The sequence below is a fragment of the Ambystoma mexicanum genome, chromosome 7p (genome assembly GCF_040938575.1).
Source record: "Ambystoma mexicanum isolate Mex_15411 chromosome 7p, UKY_AmexF1_1, whole genome shotgun sequence".
Classification (NCBI taxonomy): Eukaryota; Metazoa; Chordata; class Amphibia; order Caudata; family Ambystomatidae; genus Ambystoma; species Ambystoma mexicanum.
Genome location: NC_090939.1, coordinates 444,091,945 through 444,116,331, shown reverse-complemented (window position 1 = coordinate 444,116,331; position 24,387 = coordinate 444,091,945). Strand labels below are relative to the sequence as shown.

The window sequence follows — 24,387 nt, the reverse complement described above, 5'->3', positions numbered from 1 at the left end:
TCCAAGATCTATGAAGTGATAATTGATGTGGGCCTGTTACATCAAGATGTTAGGAAACTTTCTGAGAGGACTACTGCTCTGGAAACACAACCGAAGAACAACGTCATCACGACACAAAGCAATGACACCCAAATTCACATTTTGCAACAGAGAGTCAACCTGCTAGAGTGTAGGGCAGAGAATGCGGAAGGAGGAGTACGTAGGAACAACTTCTGCATCGTCGGCCTTCCAGAGGGGGAAGAGGGTGCGGATCCCATGACTTACATCGAAAACGTAGTTTTGCAAGACATTGGGCCAGGAAATCTTTCCCACGGCTTCACGATAGAAAGAGCGCACAGGGCTCTCACTAGGAAACCTCCACCAGGCACTCCTCCACGACCTACAATTACAAAGGTACTGAATTACAGAGACAGGAAGAAGATCCTGTTGTATTCAAGAGAGGGAGGCACGATGCTGAGGGCATCTGCAGATCTAGCGGTGTACCCTGACTATACCTTCCAGGTCCAAAAAAATAGAGCGCAGTTCTCATTGGCTAAAGCCAGGCTCCATAATGCCAGAATAAAGTACATGTTACTGTATCGCGCCTAACTCAAGGTCCTATACAAAAACTGTGCTTTATTTTTCGACCGCCCAGAGGAAGCGCAGGAGTGGATTGACAGGAAAAAGATCAATCCACAGATGGAGGCAGAGGCTCCCCCACCCAAGCACAAGGATACGGAAAGCATGGGAGCAGGCAGAACCTGACAGCTGAACTTGGGAGGGGTGCATCTGGGCTAGGAGTGAGCAGGCCATTGGAGTCCAGCCATCTCCTTTTTGACAGGCTAAAGGAATGACAGAGCCCAACATCCTACCCAATCCACAGTGCTTTGCCTAGACGGCTCGAATGGCAGGAACCTCGACATAAACAGATCAATTACCCTTGAACCAGGAGACCGGTCCCATGGTGACCACCAGCCCGCCCACAGAGTTCTGGTCTTTTCTTATTTGGATGCTTGTTTTTTGCGACCAACCTCTGTGCACATGCCATGGGGCAGCCCCCCGAAGGGAGTAGCGAAGAGCATAAACACCCGAGCATGGGAAACAATGCTAGGTGATTGTTGTTCATTGCGGAAGTAGGGGATGTTATAAGGGAATACGTGTTGCCTATATCAGTCACTACACCACAAACTACTTTCGCGAAGTCACGTTCTTTTTGACCGAGAGAGCAGAAAGTTGAGAGGGTTGGGCGTGGGGCACTTCCGGAGTGGCAGATGATTGAAAATGGCTTGCGATTTAAAATTGTTAACCTGGAATGTCCGCGGCTTAAATAATTTCATGAAGAGGAACAGAGTGTACTCTTACCTCCGCAGACACAAAATTGATGTGGCACTGTTACAAGAGACCTACCTCATGGTGAAGAAGCAAGAGCTACTGGCTAGGAAATGGGGAGGGAAAATGATAGGCTCTGTGTACTCAGCATATGCTCACGGGGTACTGACATGGATAACACCGATGGTATCCTTTAAAGTGACCCAGTTTAAGGCAGATGAGTAGGGTAGAATGGTTTTGGTACAGGGGTTCTTAGAGGATGTAGAGGTTTGCCTAATAAACACATTTGCACCTAATCACAACACAGCGGCTTTCTTCCAGACAATGTACCCTAGGCTTGGCCCCTACAGAAACAGAGAAGTCATATGGGGGGAGACTTCAATTGTGTTCTGAAAATAGCGCCATGACTACCACCAATCTCGGAATGAGGCCCTACATTTCTAAAACCCTCCCCTCCTGCTAGGACCCTACAAATGCTTATTACACCATACAAATTGGTTGATATTTGGAGAACACTCAACCCACAAACCAGACACTACTCTCATACCTCTGTGGCACACGTGCTCCATACAAAGCTAGACTACTTTTTTTGTTTGGAAAGATCTACTGGGAGAATTGATGATAGCAGAATACAAGAGCATGGTCCTGTTGGACCATGTTCCCTTGCTGTTGGGGTGGTGATACACACCCCCAAAGCTCCCCATTCCATCATAGAAGCTGAGGATTGAGGCCCTATCGGATGTTGCATTTCCGAGATCATATAAGGGTCAGTATCACGGAAAATCACGGGGTGTACAGTATATGCTTTGCAGGGAATTGTCCTCAGCGGAAAAAGCTTTGTAGGCGTTGACACAATCATATAACAACATGGGGAACAGGGGTGTGAAAGAAATGGCTTTGCGGCAACAGTGCCTGAGCTGCTGGAAGTGGATTGGCAAGCACAACTACACTAGATATGTAGAGAGGCAGCATGCAGAGGGGGACAAACCAGGGAGACTGCTAGCATGGCTATGTAAGAAAGAAGAGCGAGGCACACCCATATATTCTATACAAACGCAACGGAGCACTACCTGTAACACTCAAGAAGGGATTAACACCATTTTTATTAATGACTTCTACCGGTGTCTGTATGAGGACATGCCCACGACTACACACCTGCTCACAGAGGAGGTGTTAAGTGAAATAGATCTCCCAAAGCTAGATGAGGAGACAGCAAGCAACCTAGATACTCCGATCTCGGCTGAGGAGTTGATAAACACTATAAAGGGACTACCTACTGGAAAATCCCTGGGAACAGATGGCCTACCTGGCGAGTTTTATAAAGAATTTTCAACAGAACTGGCTCCACATTTACTGAACGCCCTAAAAGAGGCGCATGACTCTGGAATTCGCCCGCTTAGCCTGAGAGAATTTATAATTGTACCCCTCTTGAAACCACATAAGCCGCCACAGGAATGTACTTCATATAGACCCTTGTCTTTACTTAATCAGGATAGTAAAATCCTGACGGCAACACTGGCCAATAGACTAAAAAAGATAATACACACACTGGTACACCCAGATCAAACGGGATATATACCGGGGAGAAACATGTCATGGATACTGTGTGCTGTCACAGCTTTAGATGTAATAAAGGCATTTGATTCCATTAAAAGGGAGTGGCTGCATACTACTTTGCGCAGGTTAACCTTTGGTCCGTACTATCTATGATGGGTGGAAATAATATACAGGGACCCAATAGCACGAGTCAGGACGGGTAGACAATTCTCAGAACCCTGGGTGCTAAAGAAAGGCACTAGACAGGGATGCCCGTTATCTCCATTGCTATACATTTTGGCTATGGAGCCAGCGGCCACATATTTATGAGCAGAATACATTACAGCAGGCATATCGGTCCTGGGTACACACCACCTGATTTCCATGTATGCTGACGACACACCAATATATGTGCAAAACACGGAAGATAATTTGAAATTGATAATGGAAGTATAATTTCAGGTAATACAGTCAGTATGGAAAAGTCCTCTGTGTTCCCACTGGCAAGACTGGCTAAAACGCGTCCCAACAACTTACCAGTGCTGCGCCAAATTGCCCCTATTGTTAATGGGAAGAGCGGCACTATTAAAAATGATTGTCCTACCACAATTCCTGCACTATTTTACAAACGTACCTTACAATATACCCAAGGCCTTCTTAATTTTCGTAGCACAACGGCAGAAGAAGGTTCACGTTAGCGTCGCTATAAAGACCCTACGATGAGGGGTCATAAGCGTACCCCACTATGAGCTGTATTACATAATGGGGCAACTGAAATTTGTGGTAGGATGGCTGGCAGATGAACCAACCTCAGATACCACGCTACTGCAGCCGGCAATGCCACTCGTCTTTTTGCGAGAAATATTGTGGAGCAAACAGACAGGCATTAGCCATTACCCGTACTTAATAGCACTGTGTATCCAACTGTGGGAGAGGGCACTAGCACTAATTAAGATGAAGTACCCGTTTTCGGCACAGATTCCTTTTTCCTCTCTGACCTCTGCAGTGACTCAAGTGCATCTGGGGATCCAGACGCACTGGGAACCTAGGGGCATTGCCACAATAGGGGACCTACTTACTGATACCTCCTTCACACCTTTCCCATAGCTTGCCAATAATACAGGGCTGCATAAAGGTCAATACTTGCTATATTGCACCATGAAAAACCTGATAGTACGCAGGTGGTCAATGTACGGTGAGATTGTGGAAGCACACTCAATAATTGACACCCTTTACAACATAGCCAAAAGCACACCGAGAATTTCTAGGCTACATGGTTTTCTCCTGACAAGTAGACCCCCTATAGACACTACCATAAGGGCCAAGTGGGAAGAGGACCGGGGTACCCCGTTTCCAGATGCGCAATGGGCACGGATACTGTGCTATGATAAGAAAGTGTCCCAAAACGCAAGGCTGCAATTGATACAACTGTACATCACGCATAGAGCATGCTTAACTCCCCTTAAGATATCAAAATTCCCCGGGGCAGAAATGCAACACTGTCCCAATTGCGCTGCCACGAATGCAGACATTGTGCACATGTTTTGATCCTGCCCGGATATACAGCGAGGGAATAGCGGATAGCTTGAACAAGGGAGGCCTCAGTATACAGCCTTTAACACCGGCAGCCAGCATGCTTGGTTCCTTTACACGCCCAGATCATTTACGGTATGTCTCCAAGATGAAAGACCTGGCATTCATACTTGCTAAGCGTCGGATAGCGATAACTTGGAAGTCCCCGAGAGGCCCCAAGTTGGAGGACTGGTGGAGGTACCTCAGAAAATGGGCCTTGGCCGAGGCCACAGCTTGGAGATGGGCTGCACACGTAACCCCTAGTAGCACTAATGTGGAGATAACGGCATGGAGCACACTCACCTAGTCGCTGTTTGCACAAGTTGGCATAGAAAAAGAGACAGAACAAGAGTCTTCCACTGAGACACAGAAGGGCCAACCCCTGATAGACAGAAATGCAAAGTAAGAGAACTGACTCATTTTTGGACAGGCAATATGGGTGGGGGGCAGTTGGAGGGAGGGAAGAGGGGGGAAGTTGGGAGGGGTTGTTTTGAACAAGGTTGCAAAAGTAAAAAGTAAAGCCAAGGATGGCGCATGACAATGAGCACAGATGCATAAAAGAGTGTATTGACAAGCATATGTATAAGATTGAAACTGAGAAAACCAATTAAAACTGTTATAAAAGAATTTTAAAAGAATAAAAAGAGATATTTCACTGTCCTCGTGGTTGCTTTTTTCAGGGTACACTCAGACGAACGTCGGAGAGGCCCTGGCAGCAGTGCATGGCTCTGAGTTCAGCCAAACAACTATTTGCCGCTTTGAAAATCTACAGCTGAGTTTTAAGAATGCCTGTAAACTGAAGTCAATACTGTCAAAGTGGCTGGATGAAGCAGAGCAAGTAGGAGGTATGAAATGTCCAGGTGTTTGAACCTATTCTTCTCTCAAGAAAAATACTCAAATGGCAGCTTAGCAAATGTTATCCATGCCCAGTATAAACTTCTAGGGTCTGTTGTTTTTTATATTGGTAAATAAGATATTTATTTTGCCATTAAGTTACATTAAATCCTAAAAATCTTTTATAAATGTGTAATCAATATAGTAATCGGACTTGCCTAAAGGTGAAAAGGGCTTTGCCCAAAGTGCCAGCTGAACGTGCTGGTGTGGGCAAGTCTTTTGGGCCAAACTTGGCATAGCTTGACGTACAGCAACTCTGCTAGTATTGCCCAATGGTACTCACCAAATATGCACTTTTTGCAACATCTTTTACCATATATGCTCTCTGAGCTAGTACTCACTTTGTCATAAATAGTAACAAGTTGCCATTTATGATTAGATGCACTTTATTTTTGGTACCCTTTGAAGAAATGACTAATGCTCTGTAGGTTTACAGGGATGAGCAGTGGCTAAACCGCCTACTAACCCCCACACTACTACTAAACTAGCAGTGATCCCAAAAATAAAGTTCAAACAGACAGAGACGAAGAGTATACCTCTTTCGAATGTTCTGGTAATGTGGGCCAAGGGCAGGCTACACTCTCAGGAGGGGTATGAAGAGATAACAGTAGTAACCGAAACAGCAATAGTAGAAAGACTCCAAAATAAAAGAATGCCCATTCAAGGTTCTATACAAATATAAAGATTTGAATTAAAGAACGAAAAATGTAAATAACCAACTAGAAAATGCAAGCAAAATAACACCTGTGTAAGAGAATGCCGAAAATGCAGAATTGGTGTAGAATAGCACTCTTAAGCAGAACGTGTGTAGAATAGCACTACTTAAGCAGGGGTGATCAGGCAAGTAAGTGCAACAAGGTCAATGTTCAAAATGGTATGTCTTTCAAGAAAAGGAGTGAAAATGGGGCTTATATGTCACTTTGGTCCCAAAAGTGGTACAGGGGGACAGAGCCTCTTAACAGTACCTTGTTCATGGTGTAAGGTGGTTCGACAGCATCAAACTGGGCTTCACAGTCCTTTACTCAGCATTAAGATGTGGGTTTGGGCGGTTTGAGTCAGCACTTGATACAGTGTGGTTCGAAAGGTCTAACAGGTGCAGATCAGTGGTCGAGTCGGTTCAAGACAATATTACAGCTGGGTCTAATAATGTGATACCTTCAAGTGGTTTGAGACGATGTTTAAATGAGGTTGAAGCGGGATCATGTTGGTTTGATGCAGTGCTCAAACAAGCGGGCAGATCGGTAGGCCTCAGTCCAACAACAGTTACCCCCACTGCTTCCATGGGTTGGTTAGGGGACAGACCTCTTCTCTGCAAAGGATGCTTTCTATCTTCAACTCACTGCTGGAGGACTTTGGAATGCACTGCACTCTCAATAGAGGGCCAATGAACACTTCTGGTCTTCTTGAAAGTCCAAAATGAATCAAGGAGGGAGAGTGACACCTCTTCATCATAAAGGCACATTGTCCCTGAGGATTGGACAAAAGCAGGCTATAAAAAGGGCTCCAATCCCTGTTGCTGTAACAAGTGGCCCTTGCCTTCTTGCATCATACCCAGAGTGTTTTTCCTTGCAGATAATGGAGGGGGCAGGAAGGATAAAAGTCCCAAAAGAAAACCAAGATGGCACAGCCCTTCCTCAGGTCCACCTTCCCTTCTCTGTCTGCTGTAGCTCTGTCTGAAAGGCTGTTTGTTACGCAGCAGTCCAGATGACCTAATTTGGCAACCTTTCAGATGTCAAATCACTCAAGGGAAAGGAAATGGTCCCACACCATTTAATGAAAGGCCTGCATATCTAGTGATGTCCAGGAAAGCTCTCCCCTGTGCATGGGTTGTGAGAAATGTCATAATCCATCACTGCTTTCACATTGGCCCAGAGAGGATGTTTCTTATGGATCCAGTCACTACAAAAGGAGGCTTCAGTCTTCCCATTGATATATGTTTCAGGTACCAGCATCACATGATTAGCCCAGGGGATATGGGATGGCTTAATAACCCCCAAGTCTAATATCTTGGAGACTCAGTGACCTTCCCATTCTGACATGGTGCGAATCCTGTATGTTAACTGGCTTGCTGACCCCAAAGTCAATGTAATGCATGCACCAATCTATTTTACCTGAGCAGTCAATCCCACAATTGCTGTTCGTTAAGTTCTGGGGAGATCAACAATCTCGCAATGAGACCCATTTTTGAACTCTGCATGAGGCAAGCCAGGAAGGAGATCTGTCTCCTCCTCAGTCTTGCCACCTGTTACACGAGCCAACACCTAGATGTAGTGAAGTGTCAACCAGTTGACATGAAATAATACCCTGTGCATCTGCCTCATGGCCTTTGTATCAATGGGGTAGCTAACCCAAAGATTCTCTGAAGCACCACATGAGGCACAGTCAATTTACCATTAAGGGTGCTGGGTTTAACATGTTCCCTAATCCAGACCATGGCTGGGGTTCTACCTGTCACTGGCCCTCATTACGACCCTGGCGGAAAGTGACTGACCGGACCGCCATAGCGCAAATAGCGTTTCCGCCATTGTACGAAGGAGCAAAGTGCGGCCCATTCCGACCCATCGGGCACGAGCACCACGGCATGGCGGAAGTGCAAAGTCCGCGATGGCGGAAAAGACCCCAAAATGGCCCACACCGCCGCCGTACGGCGCCCTAGGTGCAATACCGCCACCCATCACAGCGGACACCGCAGTGTGCGCCTACCGGAAAGTACGGTGACCGGAAATATACGGAAACGGAAGTTAAAACATGGGCCCGGAACGGGAAACATCCCGCGTACACCTATAAAACCACTAAAACCACACAACCACTAAAAACACTACCCTGAGACACACCCCAACCCGTCATCCACCCTAGCGAAACCAAGAAAAATGGGAAAAGTAGCGAAGAAAGCGTGCGACCGCAAGCGGCAGGTCCACTTCTCCCGTGAGGAACTCACCGTGCTAACAGAGACCCTCCAGGAGAATGCTGCCGTCGTCTTCTGCACGCAAATGACCAGGACGGCACTTGCAAACAAGAAGGCCATATGGGCTCTGGTGGCACAGCGGGTAAGTGCGGTGGGGACCGCACCCCGCACCCCACAGCAATGCCGAAAGCGATGGGACGACCTGCGGATACGCGTCCGCAGCATACTCTCTGCCAACCGCAACATTGCCACAGCCACCGGGGGAGGTCCTGAATCACCCATCAAGTTGACCCCCTGGGAAGAAATCTGTGCCTCCACCATCGGAATGGAGAGCATAGAGGGAGTCGGAGGGATGGAGAAAGGAGTGCAGACATCCGAAGATTCAGGTAGGTGGGCCAGATAAAACAATGCCAAATCCACAAAGTCCAACCATGTGAAGTACCATGTGTCCACATAGTGCAACAGAAACACATGTCCAGGAGAACGTCCACACACATCGGCCTGATAGCGCACGTTAAAACCCACAATAAATACATAAATAATTAAAAACCCCTAAAACACGCACTACACGTGCAGCAGGCACACCCTAACTGCAGGCTGCCAAACAACTGCACCCTCACTCCACACACAAATGAAAGCACCTCCAAGGCCCCGACCCAAATCACCCTCAGGTACCACCCCAATGCATGTGATACAATGCCATTCCAATTCCCACAGACCCATCAATAACCCTCGCCCTCCTTTACTCCACCACAGGGTCCGATCCAAACGACGAGCTACAGGACACCCCTACCAGCACACCTGCAAAGAGGGCCAAGACCAACGGCCAAAGACCCTCCACCTCAGCTGCACGCATCAAGACACGGCAGCAGCACAAATCAGGTGGCAGCACAGAGGAGGGAACATCAACAGGCACCCCAGCAGCCAGCATGCCCACACCACCACCACCACAGGTCCCCCCAACGGATGCCACAGAAGGCACTGCCTCTGGTGGCAGCAGCACCATAGGTGACACCCCATTGATGGCAGCATGCTCCGACACAGAAGACGGGGATGTTGAAGACAGATCCATCCATGACCTGTCCCAATCCCCCTGTCTGTCCCATCCCGTACAACATGAGGATACCACGCAGGGGCACCCACAAGACGACGACTGGCCATCCCCCACAAGCCCTGTGGCAAGGCAACATGAGGTCAACAGCCCCTCTGTGACACCCCCGCAAATGGCCATGGCCCAGCAGAGGCAACAGTCCCTCGACCAGTTAATCGTGCAACAGCAGCAACTGGCCACGCTCCTCAAGGACCATGCCGATGAATGTGGGGGCACTAAGGCAGACATAGAAACATCAACTGAGACACTTAGGGCAGAAATGGAGAGAAGTACAGAGACACTAAGGGCACAAATGGAGAGTAGCACCGAGAGCCTGGGAGTCCAAATGGAGAGAAGCACCGAGAGCCTGAGGGGGGAACTGCATGCGACGTCCAAGGACGTATGTGCCGAACTTGCCGCAGTGCGCCGTGTGCTCACTGAGCTCTCGCAAACCCTTAGGGACATGCATGGACGTGAGCAGGCAGAGACATCATCCGTTGCAAGTTCCGTCCAGGGCAGCCCCCAACGTAGATCTGGGAGGAACCTGCGCTCCACAGGCAGGGGTGCCCCTGATACCCGCAGAGGGGGCTTGCAATAGCGACAGCCCACTGACAATGAGCATCTTTGGACACTGGTGTTCGGGGGGGAGGTAGGAGGGTGGAGGGGGTGTGTTGGGCTCACTTGGGTGGCGGGTCGATAGGGTGTTCAACATGATATCACATATGCCATAAACAGTGCACGATCAACCAATGAGATGTGTGGACATTGATCTTTGTGTACTAGGCCATCATAGGCGTACAGTCCATATTGTGCATGTCCCAGACACACACAGTGCCACGAGTCCCGTGTCCATGTATCAGCCACCAGGCGTGAGTGCTAGAAGCATACATCAATGAGATGCTGACGAATGTCACATCCCTCCGGTGCCTCGCAGACTCCTTGAGGTGCTGCCACATCCCCGCCCTCATCATGACCATCATCAGGTGCTTGCAGTTCTGCGTCAGGGGGCATGGGCACATTTCTACGTACGCACATGTTGTGGAGCATGACACATGCCATCACCATCTTTGCAACCTTCTCATGGCGGTACAGGAGTGCCCCGCCAGACCTGCTGAGGCAGCGGAAACGACCCTTCAGTAGGCCGAATGCCTGTTCTATGACTACACGGGTACGTGAGTGGGCATGGTTGTAGTCCTCCTCATGCTGGTCCCGTGGGTTCCGGACTGGTGTGAGGAGCCATCTCTTCAGTGGATATCCAGCATCACCTGTATGTGGACGAGAAACGTATGATGTGGAATGCCATTGCTACGTACGCACACCCCCCCCACCCCCCCTTCCTGCCAGGTCATTGCCGAATCACATACCCCACATTATCATGCATGTAATGAGACTCACCGAGTAGCCAGGATCTGTTCCCTACGTGTCGCTCCATGTAGCGTGGTATTGTAGAGTTCCTCAAGACCATAGAATCATGGGTTGATCCAGGGAATCTGGCACAACAATGTGTAATGATCCTGTTGGAGTCACACACCATTTGTATATTAAGAGAATGAAATTGTTTTCGGTTGCGGTACTGGGCCTCCATGGCATGTGGGACGACCAATTCCACATGGGTGCAGTCGATGGCACCAATGCAACCCGGTATGCCGGCAAGTGCATGGAATCCCACTTTTGTGTTGGTAATTTCCTGCTCCGAGCGTGGTAGGGAGATGTAGTCGTCTGCGTGCTGCAGGAGGGCATCGAGCACTTGCAATAGTGTCCGTGAGAACAGTGGCTGAGAAATGCCATGCAACTGTCCGACTGTGTGCTGGTAGGTGCCTGTGGCCAGGAAGTGTAGTACAGGCACCACCTTCAGTAGGGGTGGGATGGCGGTTGGGCTGTCTATCATGCTGACAAGGTCAGCCTGTGTCATGTCCACAATGGCGGCTATGGTGTCCCGGTCCAGACGGTAGAGGGTGTGGATCTGCTCATCAGTGAGGTTGAACGGATGTGCTCGGAGGCGTGGGATTGCGGGCTGCCTGCGTGGTGGTAGTGGCTGTGCTGGCGGCCCTTGCTGGCCCTGCCTTGCCCTCCTCCTCTTCCTGCGTCTCCTCCGTGCGGCCGGTTGTAGTTGGTGTTCGTCTTCTTCCTGGAGTTGGAGTACTTGCAGTGCTATCAGGTCCCCCAGGGCCAACATCGCGAGTCCTGCCGGTAGCATTTCGGTGTGGTTGTGGGAGGAGACTGGCTGTGCAATTTATGTGTTTTCAGGCTGTATGGCCTCCACCTGTGGTGATTCATTCCACCTGTGCAAACTGCTCTCCCCTTTGGCCGAGCACGTCCCGCACACAACGCTGCAATTCGGGGAATGGCATCTTGCTATTGCAATCATGTATTTGTACCCGATGGCCGTGTAACATTGGTTGATATGTTCATTCTGCTATGGTCCCATTGTTTCACATACTATCTGTGCAGTCGCGAACAGACTTGTGAAGGGTCAGTGGTACGTAGTACTCGAGTAACGGTGGGCCCTCATGCATCACTGTACCGAGTTGCAACGACGGGCGGGGGGTCCCATTTGTGGGTGAAGGCAGTTGCCATTTTCACACACAGCCGCACTTGATGGATTAATTAGTGATTTCAAACGGCCACAGATGCTTCTTCGACGTGATGTTGCAAATGAGGAATTCGAAGGGCGGCGCTTTCGGTTTTCAGCTAGCGGCGGGGAAATGCCCACAGGTCTGTCTACAAATATAACGTACTATTGTTCAATGTCCTTGGGACAGGGGCCATGGCGAGGATGCAATGATTGATATGAATGGTTTGGGATGCGCAATAGCGACGTGGGCGATGAGGCCGGACGTTCCCAAATACATGTTACTTCACAACACTGGCATTACGGGCTGGGGCACTGTGGATTTTGCAGGCTGCATAACGCACAGACTCAATGGATATTTCTAATGTTATGTGAGTAAATATTCAGGCGTTTTAATCCCGGGATGAGGGAATGATGAATGGATGCATGGGCAGGTGATTTGATACAGAGTTTGCCATGTACAGGGCTTCTTGGAATCTATCCGCCTCCCCTGCGCTATGTGATGCAGGGCTGCCATAGTGGGACCATCGTCTATCTGGCCTTGTTGAGCCCTCCCTGTCTCGACGCGCCCTCAGACACTTGTGTCCATGCACGTTACCAATCCCATTTGATGGATTCTGTTTTGACAGACGCATGCACAGGTACACTCGTTTGTGATGGTGTTTACACCTCGATATAGATAGTTATGAGTCGCAAGTGGTTTTTGGGTGGTGATGAACCTTTGGAGTGGGCTAGCATGCATATGGCTGTGGATTTAGTGTGATCATTGAAGTGAGTTGTTCGAATGTAGTTCTGATGGCCATTCTGTTCTTTTTCTTTTCTTTTGGTTGACAGGTATCTCCTCCCCTTTTGCCACTGCCATCTGTATGCCACTCCTGCAGATGGGTTTTACTCCCGACACCTGCTGCTTCGTGTTAATCAGTGGAGCAGCATTACGATCTTATGGGACAATCGCCAATGGGCCACATGCCCTTACGCAGTACTGGTGGCTCGGAGCAACATTTCGGCCTTTCAGCTGGACTAGTGCCTCCCCATTGGGACGGCCCTGCGGTTCTGTGCGCTTCCATGTTGCCTTTTCGTACGTGAATGTGGCTCTGTGTACCATGATGGAACAGGGCGTCACACAAGTAGTGGCTGGTCATTTCTTGCGGATGCAGCCCACAATGGTGAAATGTGTTTTGGAGTTCATGGCCTGATGGCTGTATGGGCTTGGTGATTTTGTTGTGCATTAAATTTCTATTCTGATTTGGCCCGTGTAGCGTTCTTCTTTGCAAGTGATGTGGCATATTCCTATTTGGGGAGCGATGTATTGTGAGGAGATCTGCATTGGGTTCCAGCTTCGGAGTTTAGTTGCGTGGTACTGTACTGGACGCGTTTGCCTACGAAGCCCGTGAGGTCAGGGATGGGGGCTGCCAATATGACTGTTTGAATGTTGTCATGCTCAGGGGCGGGGGATTGGGTTTTGTGTAACAGATGCCGGTCAGCCAGGTGGACTGGTGGAATGATGTGATTTTCGGAATATTGCTGGTCACAGGTGCCTGTGTTTGCGTGCGTTTCTTGGTGGGGGACTGTGGTCATGTCCATTGGGATGGCTTCTGTATTCGTGCCATCTGTGCCCTGCAGCTCCCATTGGCCCCTCTTGTGTTTCATTTGTTCGTTGGCATGCATGGGTGACTTGTACATTTCAATGGTTGCATTGTGACTTCATTGCACCTACGGGGAGTTGTACTTTGTGGGCAGGGAGCGGTGTACAGGCACTCAGTGGGGCCGTTTACGGTTGATTCGCGATGCCGTACTTCTCACCATGCTTGATGGCGTTAGGTACATGTCCGCTAGGGTCGGAATTGGCGTACCCTTGCGCCATGGTGGTGTTTACGGTTTGGCATGGCGCGCGCGCGCGTGCTTGGTGCAGTTTGCGTTGGCGTTCACTACGGTGTCGCTAATGGCTTCGTACTTTGCGGTGACGGGTCATAGTCGCACCGAGCGCTATTCGATGGCGGTATTGCATTTCCGCCATCGTTTTCCGAATTCCGCCAGGGTCGTAATGAGGGCCACTGTGGCATTTACGTCATGCCAGTGCTTCATCAGCTTTTGACAAACTTTGAGATTTTGCGTACACTGTTCTTTGTACTTCGATCTGAGTCCAATCACATAGGCCACTATGTTGTGGGAAGGAGTTCAGGGATTATCCTCCTTTCCTTCATGCACCAGACCTCGGGACCCCTAAAAGGATGATCAAACTCAAAGGGACTAAACCATACTCCATTTTGAGGCAAACTGATGGTGCGGCAGAACAATATCCCATTTTCTCCTCAGGGGACTTTCCAAACCACCTATCATGCTCTTCAGGGTCTGTTAAACCTCTCAACAAGCCTGTTGGTTTGTGGGTGGAAAGCTGTGGAAAACGTAAACAGAAAAAGATATTCCTCCCACATTGCCATCTTGTACGCAAATATGAAGTTGGAGCTCCTGTCAGAAATAACTTCCTTAGAGCAAAACACATGAGCGAATATCAAATCAAAACCTTTGCCACAACTGGGGCTTTAATCTTTCTCAAGGGTACTGTTTAATTATACCATGTGGTGTAATGTACCACAATCAAGATCTACTGGTTCACTGAAGTGGTTTGAGTATCAAAAAGACCCACAGAGTCCATGCCCATTTTCTTGAAAGGCCACCCAACCACTGGTATTAGGGGGTCCACACAATTTACTGAATTATTGGCAATTTTAAACTGACAAATTCTTTTATTTTTACTCTCATCTGAGGCCAGTAAAAATGTGCAGACAGGCTGACTGCTGCCGTGGTCTTGCCTTAGTCTCCTGCCAAAGCAATGTTATGAGCCAAGTCCAGTAGGAGACTCCTGTGTCATTGGGACACAACCAACATCTGGTTGGCCCCTGGCTAACAATTATTGGGCTCATTGAACAGTAGACCATCCTCCCAGTATACCCTGAACATACTAGGGGCTTCCCACTGAGCCTGTTTCTCTGCCTACTCATAGAGATCAGCCAGAGTAAGGTAGTCACTTTGCACCCGTCAAATGTCAGCCTAACTTGGACCGCCAGCTAATGAGAACTCACTTACTTCTGGCAAGTCCTTGAGGTCTGAAACTACTATGTCATCCACATCAGGTTCTGGCTCTTTTCCACTAGGCAAACCTGAAATCACTGAATCTGGTGCTACCACAGTAGGCACTCCAGTTGCCACTAGACCCTCACTGGCAGGAGCATTTGCCTCCATGTGGTTAAAATATTGACTGAGTAGGACCGGGGTCTTTGGTCTTTCGCCTTCTCCATCTGAATACTACCTGGGTCCATGGTCTCAAGATCTGCTTCCCGTGCTGCTTCTTTGGCCTTCATTCTTGTGACTGCAATGATTATCTATGGGTCAGGTAGGTCATTCCCTAAGAGACAGTATACTGGAATTGCATCTTATACAGTATACTGGAGTTTGGTCCTTTACATCAACACAGTGTTGAGTGGTCTCTCCTCTCCAGCTCGACTCCATGATTGCCAGTGGACATCGGGTAAGGCTGTCATCCCTTTGACTAACTTACCTGGACGGGAATTATATGGTCTTCTTGTACCCATTATCGCCGGACAGCAGTGATATCACATACTGCAAGACCTTAGTTCCCATTAACAAAGACATTGTGATGAATCTGATGACATTATCACTTCTTTCCTGGTGGTGACCTCCGCCCATGTGGCCAGGGGGTGTCAGCTGCTACCTAATCCTCACCCTGGGGTGATATGAGGAGGATCATATGGGGAAAGTAGCCTCCGGGAGAGGGTTGTGGTATCATTGGGTGAGACATGGTATCCCCCTTTCCTTTCTGAAGGTACATCTCCAATTCCCCATGCCCTAATAGCCTTTTGTAAATCCTTCCCTCTTCCCCCATGGAGAACAGTACAAATCTTTTGTTGAACCCCAAAGGCCAAATCTCAAAATTTAACTTGCCTTGTAAAATTACGAAAGACACTTTTTCCAATTTCATCTACTCTTTTCCAAAACCAAGTTTGCCTTTAAAACACATTCAGACAGTGTTTTCAGGAAGGGACTACTATCCCCACAATCCCCACAACACTGGGAGGAGGAAGAGGATAGGAATCCACGAGCACAGGCAGCGCTCTTTTGGCAGCGAGTAGACACCTGTGCCGGGATATTGAAACCACAGAACAAATAAATGAAAGCAGGCTGCTTTCAGGAGCGAGTTGCTCCTCTATATACGAAGGGACGTCTGGAATGAAGGCAGTGGAGCCAACCAGCTTGAGAACCTGAAGAGAGAAGGCTGCTGGATATGGATGACACACAGCGAGCATGCCAGAAGCCAGTGGAGGGCTCCTGTGTGTTTACTGCCATCAGAGAACAGGGCTTTGCTCACCGGAATCCCAATGCAAAGCAGACAAGCTCAGCGGAAGCCTCAGACAGCATGAAAATGGGGGAGAAATGGTTGTGAAGCAGAAAGCAGCAGGAGACCACGACCGGCAGACTGCAGAAGGAGCAAGAAATTCCCTCAAGAACCGGTAAGTCTATAAAGGGAGAGAGGGAATACCAGAGCGTATTTTCAGCCACAACAAACTGAAATAATTACTCATAGTGAAACCAGAGAGCAAGAAAAGGAACAGTTCCTAAAACCAGACAGAGAAAGAATGAAAGAGCAGTTTTCTAAAAGGAGAAACTTTCAAGTTTGTCAATGCATGTTGCAAGCATATAAGAGAGACTCTAAAGAGTCCATATATATGAAATCAGGTTTATTAGCCAATGAGGCAAAAAAGAGGAAACATCCGAGGTGGGAGAGTGAGCAGGAGCTCACATTTGAAAGAAGCCATGGCAGGAGAGTACACTAGGCAATTGTAAAAGTGTGAGTCCAGAAAGCCTAGCAGGAGAGTATACCAGACCGTTGCAAATAAATAAAGGAAGTCATGGTAGGGAAATACACCAGGCAAGTTGGAAGTGAATAAAACACAAGGAATAGCCAGCAAGATCTGATGGTTTAAGAGATGTGGGAACAGAAAGCCTGGCAGGAGAGTACCCCAGGTACCCCAATCACATATAAAAAAGGAAGACAGCCAGTTTTACAGATAGCATTTTGTTGTTGACCCAAGGGTACATCAAGAACTGTTATTAGCAACTCCAGAAAATGACAAAGAATCCAGGTGAGGGGAAGAACCCTCTGGAGCAAGGAAACCCATCTTCGATAAACTTATTTTTGAACATTTACAAAACACTAAATGCCAAAGACATTATCCTTTTCATTTCAGAATTCATGTGTTTATAGTGTGGGGGTCAGAATAGTACTTTGGACACTGGAAGCTTTTGTTTTGGACTTTCGGATACCGACACATCCTTAGTTTTGACTTTAGGTAGAGAAACATTTTTAGTGCAAGGACAACAAGGCCTTTTCCCAACCCCTTTCATGTTATAATAAAAGTCTTTACCCAAAATCATATCTAACTATTGTCTGAGTATCATTCCTGACCCTTCACAACTTACTTCAAAAGGTTCTGAGTACTCAAGGGATTAGGGACCTCGACAGGGGACCTGATACTTTTTCTGTACAGAGTCACAATGAAACATTCTACTAAGTTATGAACTGTCATGAACATATAACAGCCAGAAACATTAGGGGTGTAATTATGATAAGATTTTCCAGCTAGCAATATGGGGAAACAATGGCCCTCATAAGTACACCAGTATCCCGCTGGTAATTCCAGCCGGATACCGGCAAACAGACGTACCGTTGCCAGCACCTGATATGCCAGAATTACTGGCCTATTACAGATGTCGGCAACGGTAGATAAATCCCCATTCTGTGGATTCCATAGTACTGCATGGGGGATTGCTGGTAACACCAGCTGTTTTCTGCCAGTGGGTTGCCTGATTTACCTTCAGCTCTTGGCTGGAGGTAAATCAGGCTACCCCACCAGCAAACTTGTACTCTGCCGGTCCGGAAATGCATAGGTAAACAGAATTACCGGCACATTATTTCTGGACCAGCAGAGTCATAATGAGGCCCAGTATCTATTGAATTCTTTGGCCACACAATAGTCTTTGAGCAAAGTAACTTCTGAGTATCAACATTTTGAAGAGCACCAATATTTCCAAACTACTGGCTACAGTTGTCATTGTAGCTACCATAGCTACTTTATTTTTCAATGGCAGATTTGAGATTTTCTGCGAGTCTGTTTTTTTTTAACTCATGACATGTTCCTCCTTAACACTGTTATGAATTTTATATTTTCTCATATAAAAGCAGATCTACAAGTAGGAGATTTTCAGGGTAAAGTGAACACACACATTCACACACTCAATTTGCACGGTCGAGTGCAAAAGTACAAGACAAAAAAGCTGGCGTGCACGCTTGTATGCTGCCTTTTGCCCTGCACTTTTGTACTCCCCCATGCAAATAACCAACATTTTGCAAAAGGGACCCGCCTACGTTAATATGTACACGTAACGGGTTCCCGCCGCCAAATTACAGGGAAAAGGAAAATAAGCCCCCCTCTCTCATTCCCTTTTCTACGGGCCCTGCATCTCTTGTGCAGACATTCTATATAGTAAGTCCCTTGTTGTGGAAACGATTGGAGCAACTAGCAAAAGGTCGCATCTCTACAGAGGAATGGGGCATGGTCACATGCCAGGTACGCATGAACATTTTCACCTCTCTAGCTAAAAAGCCAAAACACGCAGTCTCCTACGCCCAAAACTAGGCAGCAGGGTATCCCACACAGTGGAATTAGGAAAGTGTCAGGAGGGAGAGTGTGAGGGAGATTTTTCAGCTCTCGCATTTATTACATGTAGTATACTGGAATTGAGGAAATAAACATGATTGCCAATTTGGGGTAAAATACGGTGACCCCTATTCTTGGTAGTTATACTGTAAAGAAATAGACTACACTCGAAGTCTCCACCAAGGTGTAGGATGGAACCCAGCACCAGAACCTAGCATACTGGTCTGCCCAGCATGCCTGGTGTGTCTGCTGCAGACCCAGGTGGGGCGTGGTTAGGCATGGAGTAGATGGCAAAATTCTCCGGTAAGGGCAATAGATCCCTATTAGCAAAGAATGCGGATGGCAAAGATCATACACTGCCTGTGAGGACGCATTTACAGATCACAAATCCAATTATCACTAGCAATGATATTCCAGTTAATGAGATGCGACAGCTGCATGCATTAACATTTCATTGAAAAAAGAATTGCCAAAAATACCATAGTGAGTGAACTCATTTATTTACTATAGTTAAGGGCTAGCTGCAGGATTGTTCCTGTGTGACTTCACCTCTCCCCTGCGCCTTGAAAGAGCTTTTTTTTCTACCTTTAGGGGCTTGATTTTGAAAACATGATGTTAGACAGTGCTTTAAGTGGGATAAGAAATCGAGGGGGGCTCTAACTGGTCCCGATGCAATATTTGGGGGCGGGTCCTAAAAAGGGCCTCACGCAGCTTCACTTCCCGAATAGTTAATACAACTTTTAAAAAAAAGTGGGGGCCTGTGTAATTAAAGGTGGTCGCCAACAGTGCCAATCAAGTTTCGATATGTGCAATGAAAAGAAGTGCATTTTACTTTAAAAGATGTTTTAAAATATAGTTAATGTGTGTAAAAATATTCACCAAAATATAAATATTCAAATGTAAAAAAGAACATCAACTCAAAATAGGTCAGCGGATCATGCAATCCCGCAGTTCTTTTGAAAGAAAGCCATGATTCATACAAATTAAAATCATTCTAATTACAGTGCTTTAATACTTGCTCTCAAACAATGTTTTCAGGTATAATTTCTATTAAGTGATCGAAAACAAGCACGTTTCTTTCACTTATGTCATGGTTTTAAACGTGGCTGAAAGTGACATCTAATCTAGAAGAGCAGTATTGCCACTAATTTTCATTTGCATTACTGCAGGGAATAAATCAGTGCGGGAAGTCATTTCGGGTAGCCCTGGCATAGCCCTGGATCAATGTCAATACTTGGGCACTGCCGGGGCTAAGCCCTGACCAACTTAAAGCCCTGATGTTAAGTTTTAAAAATACTGTTTAGTGCAGAAAGATCAAATGTGCGAAAACAAGAACACAATAGCACATTGAAATCAGTGGCAAATGAACAGAACTGTCATTAAGAATAATATGTTTTCTTGTTTCCTTTGCAGCTCTCTACAGTGAAAAAGTTGGGGCGAATGAAAGAAAACGAAAGCGTAGAACAACCATAAGGTAACATAATTGTATTTTACATAACGTGGTACAAGTTGTATTCATTGTGTACATTGTAGCATTCCAATACAGGCCTAACGCCTGCAAATGCGGTCTAACCTGCCTGTAAAAGGCCTGTAATAATAAGTTAATGACCCGAGTGAAACAAGGACTTTAATGAGGGCTGAAGGCATTTAACACAATGATGTAGTCGGCATGTGCAGACTATCAGGCAGATTCATGTAATTCCTCTCAAAAGTGTCGCACGCGGCTGGCGCACAGCGTGCCCGTGCGAATGTCTGCGCAAGCCGCGTGCGATAAAATCAATTTCCGCGCACAGCGTATTCATGGATTCTCACCTCCAAAAGCAGACGTGGCGCACAGTGGCTCAGCGACCCTGCAGCAGCGCCAGTTACGCCCCCAAGAACGCCCTCGTGCAAGGAAAAGCCATCAAGATCGCAAAACCATCGCAAAGGGCTGCGCCAACCCTGCACCAGTTTACCGGACTGGCAAACAGCAAACGCAAAGCGGGGAACACGTATTACGGGTGTAGGGAACACGCGTGCGCGAGAAGTTTCACACGCGATCTGGCCTGGGGGAGCGTGTGCATGTATTTCAGGGGTGCGTGAGAAGTATTACATGCGAATGGCCTGGGTGCGTGTATTTCAGGGGTGCGCGAGAAGTTCCACATGCGAATGGCCTGGGCGCGTGTATTACAGGGGTGCGCGAGAAGTTCCACACGCGAATGTCCTGGGCGCGTGTATTTCAGGATTGCGCGAGAAGTTCTACACGCGAATGGCCTGGGTGCGTGTATTACAGGGGTGCGCGAGAAGTTCCACACGCGATTGGCCTGGGCGCGTGTATTTCAGGGGTGCGCGAGAGGTTCCACACGCGATTGGCCTGGGCGCGTGTATTTCAGAGGTGCGCGAGAAGTTCCACACGCGAATGGCCTGTGCGCGTGTATTTCAGGGGTGCGCGAGAAGTTCCACACACGATTGGCATGGGCGCGTGTATTTCAGAGGTGCGCGAGACGTTCCACACGCGATTGGCCTGGGCGCGTGTATCTCAGGGGTGCGCGAGAAGTTCCACACGCGATTTGCCTGGGCGCGTGTATCTCAGGGGTGCGCGAGAAGTTCCACGCGCGATTGGCCTGGGCGCGTGTATCTCAGGGGTGCGCGAGAAGTTCCACACGCGATTGGCCTGTGCGCGTGTATTTCAGGGGTGCGCGAGAAGTTCCACACGCAATTGGCCTGGGCGCATGTATTTCAGAGGTGCGCGAGAAGTTCCACACGCGAATGGCCTGTGCGCGTGTATTTCAGGGGTGCGCGAGAAGTTCCACACACGATTGGCATGGGCGCGTGTATTTCAGAGGTGCGCGAGACGTTCCACACGCGATTGGCCTGGGCGCGTGTATCTCAGGGGTGCGCGAGAAGTTCCACACGCGATTTGCCTGGGCGCGTGTATCTCAGGGGTGCGCGAGAAGTTCCACGCGCGATTGGCCTGGGCGCGTGTATCTCAGGGGTGCGCGAGAAGTTCCACACGCGATTGGCCTGTGCGCGTGTATTTCAGGGGTGCGCGAGAAGTTCCACACGCGATTGGCCTGGGCGCATGTATTTCAGAGGTGCGCGAGAAGTTCCACATGCGATTGGCCTGGGCGCGTGTATCTCAGGGGTGCGCGAGAAGTTCCACACGCGATTTGCCTGGGCGCGTGTATCTCAGGGGTGCGCGAGAAGTTCCACACCCGATTGGCCTGGGCGCGTGTATCTCAGGGGTGCGCGAGAAGTTCCACACGCGATTGGCCTGGGCGCGTGTATTTCCGAGGTGCGCGAGAAGTTCCACACGCGATCTGGCCTGTGCTCGTGTATTTCCTAGGTGCGCGAGAAGTTCCACACGCGATTGGCCTGTGCTCGTGTATTTCCTAGGTGCGCGAGAAGTTCCACACGCGATTGGCCTAGGCGCGTGTATTTCCTAGGTGCGTGAGAAGTGCCACACGTGATTGGCCTGGGCGCGTGTATTTCAGAGGTGCGCGAGAAGTTCCACGCGCGATTTCAGCAGGGTACGTGTATTTCAGGAGTGCGCGAGTATTTTCACACGCAATTTCAGCAGGGTACGTGTATTTCAGGGGTGCCGGGGAGTCCTACATGTGATTTGGCAGTGTGGGTCCTCCCAGGTGTCCCCTGTACACCCTCCACAGCCCCTGCAGGCAGCCCACACCACAGGGGACTACCCTGCATCCCTGGGCATGTCCCGCAGGCAGCCCACCCAACATGGGCATGCCCCCCAGCAAAGGCACATGTCTCCTTGCACTACTGATCACCAACTCATGTCCCCTTGCACCCCCACCCCCCAGCATTGCAGAGCACCTGCCAGCAGGCCCCAACTCATGTCCCACTCATGTCCCCCTGCACCTCCACCCCTCAGCATTGCGGGGCACCTGCCAGCAGGCCCCCACTCATGTCCCACTCATGTCCCCCTGCACCCCCACCCCCCAGCATTGCGGGGCACCTGCCAGCAGGCCCCCACTCATGTCCCACTCATGTCCCCCTGCACCTCCACCCCCCAGCATTGCGGGGCACCTGCCATCAGGCCCCCACTCATGTCCCACTCATGTCCCCCTGCACCCCCCCAGCATTGCGGGACACCTGCCAGCAGGCCCCCACTCATGTCCCACTCATGTCCCCCTGCACCCCCCCAGCATTGCGGGGCACCTGCCAGCAGGCCCCCACTCATGTCCCACTCATGTCCCCCTGCACCCCCACCCCCCAGCATTGCGGGGCACCTGCCAGCAGGCCCCCACACATGTCCCCCAGCCAACATGTCATCACAATCTAGAAACCTGGTCCATATGGTCAGCCTCCAAATGCAAAACACCCACTCGAGTATTGCATCCACCCACTTAGAAATGGCAATGACATGATAGAACTCCAATAGCAAGTTTTGAAATGAACACATGGCCCTCACATACACCCAATGGGTGTAAGTGAATCTCAAAACCCATATCATGATATGCATGATACCAATGAGATGAACACATTGAAGTTTGATGAAAAAAATTGTATTAAAAACAGCATAAATGGAATTAAAAATAAACAAATGACAATGGGAATCAAAAACCAAAAGCAGCATGTCCGTAAAATAATGAAAAACGACAAATCATAATCCAAAGGAAAGGTGTCCAAAGTCACAGTTCAAGAAAGTAAATCCAAGGTAAAAACAAAACCGAAAACCATTGCTCCATGGGTAAATCCAAAAAAAAATATAAAAATCCAACAGTCAACTATATACAGATAAACAAACCAGGGTCCATGATCCCAACTAAAGAAATGAAACCTACATAAAAATACTACCTAATAAAATAAAACTATATACAAAAATGTGGCCCATTGTCCAAAAGGTCCAAAATAAATAAAAAAGCAAAGGAAACCTAACACTAACTACATAACTATTTACAAGGGCAGCGGGCTAGTCCGACGGTTCACTGGTTGTTGTCATGGGCCAGGGCATCATTGAACTCCTGTTCAATGGCTTGGAGGCGGGCATGTTCCCTGGCCCCGAGGTCCCGCAGGGATAATGCAGTGTCCAGCTCCAACTCCCTGCGAAGACCCTCGAGGCCCTCAGCCCGCCTCAGCGCCCTCCGCATGGAGTTCTCCGCCCTGACCTTTGTGAGCCGTTCCTCCTCTGCCCGCTGCCGCTCCGCATCTATCTGCTGGCCCAACCGCTCCCACACGGAAGCCACTCCCATTCCAGGGTTCTCCTGCCCTCCGACCGATGCCTGCACCCCTGATGTTGATGGCCCCGAGCCATGTTGCCTCCCACGTCGAGCCTGCCGCTGCCTCCGACGCAACTGCCTGTGCCAGCACGACGGCATCCAGGCTGATGGAAACCACCGACGCCGTCGTTCACGTGCCCTGCCCGATGATGCCGTCACATCCTCCATCTGCTGGGGTCCAGTTGCTGGTGTGTCCACCCCTGCTGGACCTCCGACTCCCGACTGTGGCAGGGATGGGATCCCCACCGAGGTGGCTGCATTGGTCGGGGCAGGTCCACAGGGGGCCCTGGTGGCATCTGGGCCGGAAGACGGCATGAAGTATGACTGGCGCATAGCCTCCACAGAGGAGGAGAGGGTCGCCAGAGTGCCCGACACATGTACGAGACCCCCGAACATGACCGCTCCCAACTGGGCCACGTTGGCACGGTGCTCTTCGTGATGACGTGTGTGCTCCCCCCGGGAAGCACGCACCTCATCACGAATGACAGCCGTGCGCAACGCGACACCAATCAGGACCTTCTCCATACGGCCAGGGGTCCCCTCGTCCGCAG

General features: G+C 49.1%; 1 protein-coding gene across 1 annotated transcript in view; it reads left to right on the top strand.

The window, feature by feature from the left end:
• The window catches only part of POU1F1 (POU class 1 homeobox 1), a 367,881-nt gene that overhangs the window by 321,283 nt on the left and 22,211 nt on the right, over positions 1 to 24,387 (top strand). Inside the window, exons 5-6 of the mRNA XM_069637356.1 lie at positions 5,097 to 5,261; positions 20,028 to 20,088. Of these exons, the coding sequence (XP_069493457.1) occupies positions 5,097 to 5,261; positions 20,028 to 20,088 (226 nt within the window). The remainder of the gene's footprint in view (positions 1 to 5,096; positions 5,262 to 20,027; positions 20,089 to 24,387) is intronic.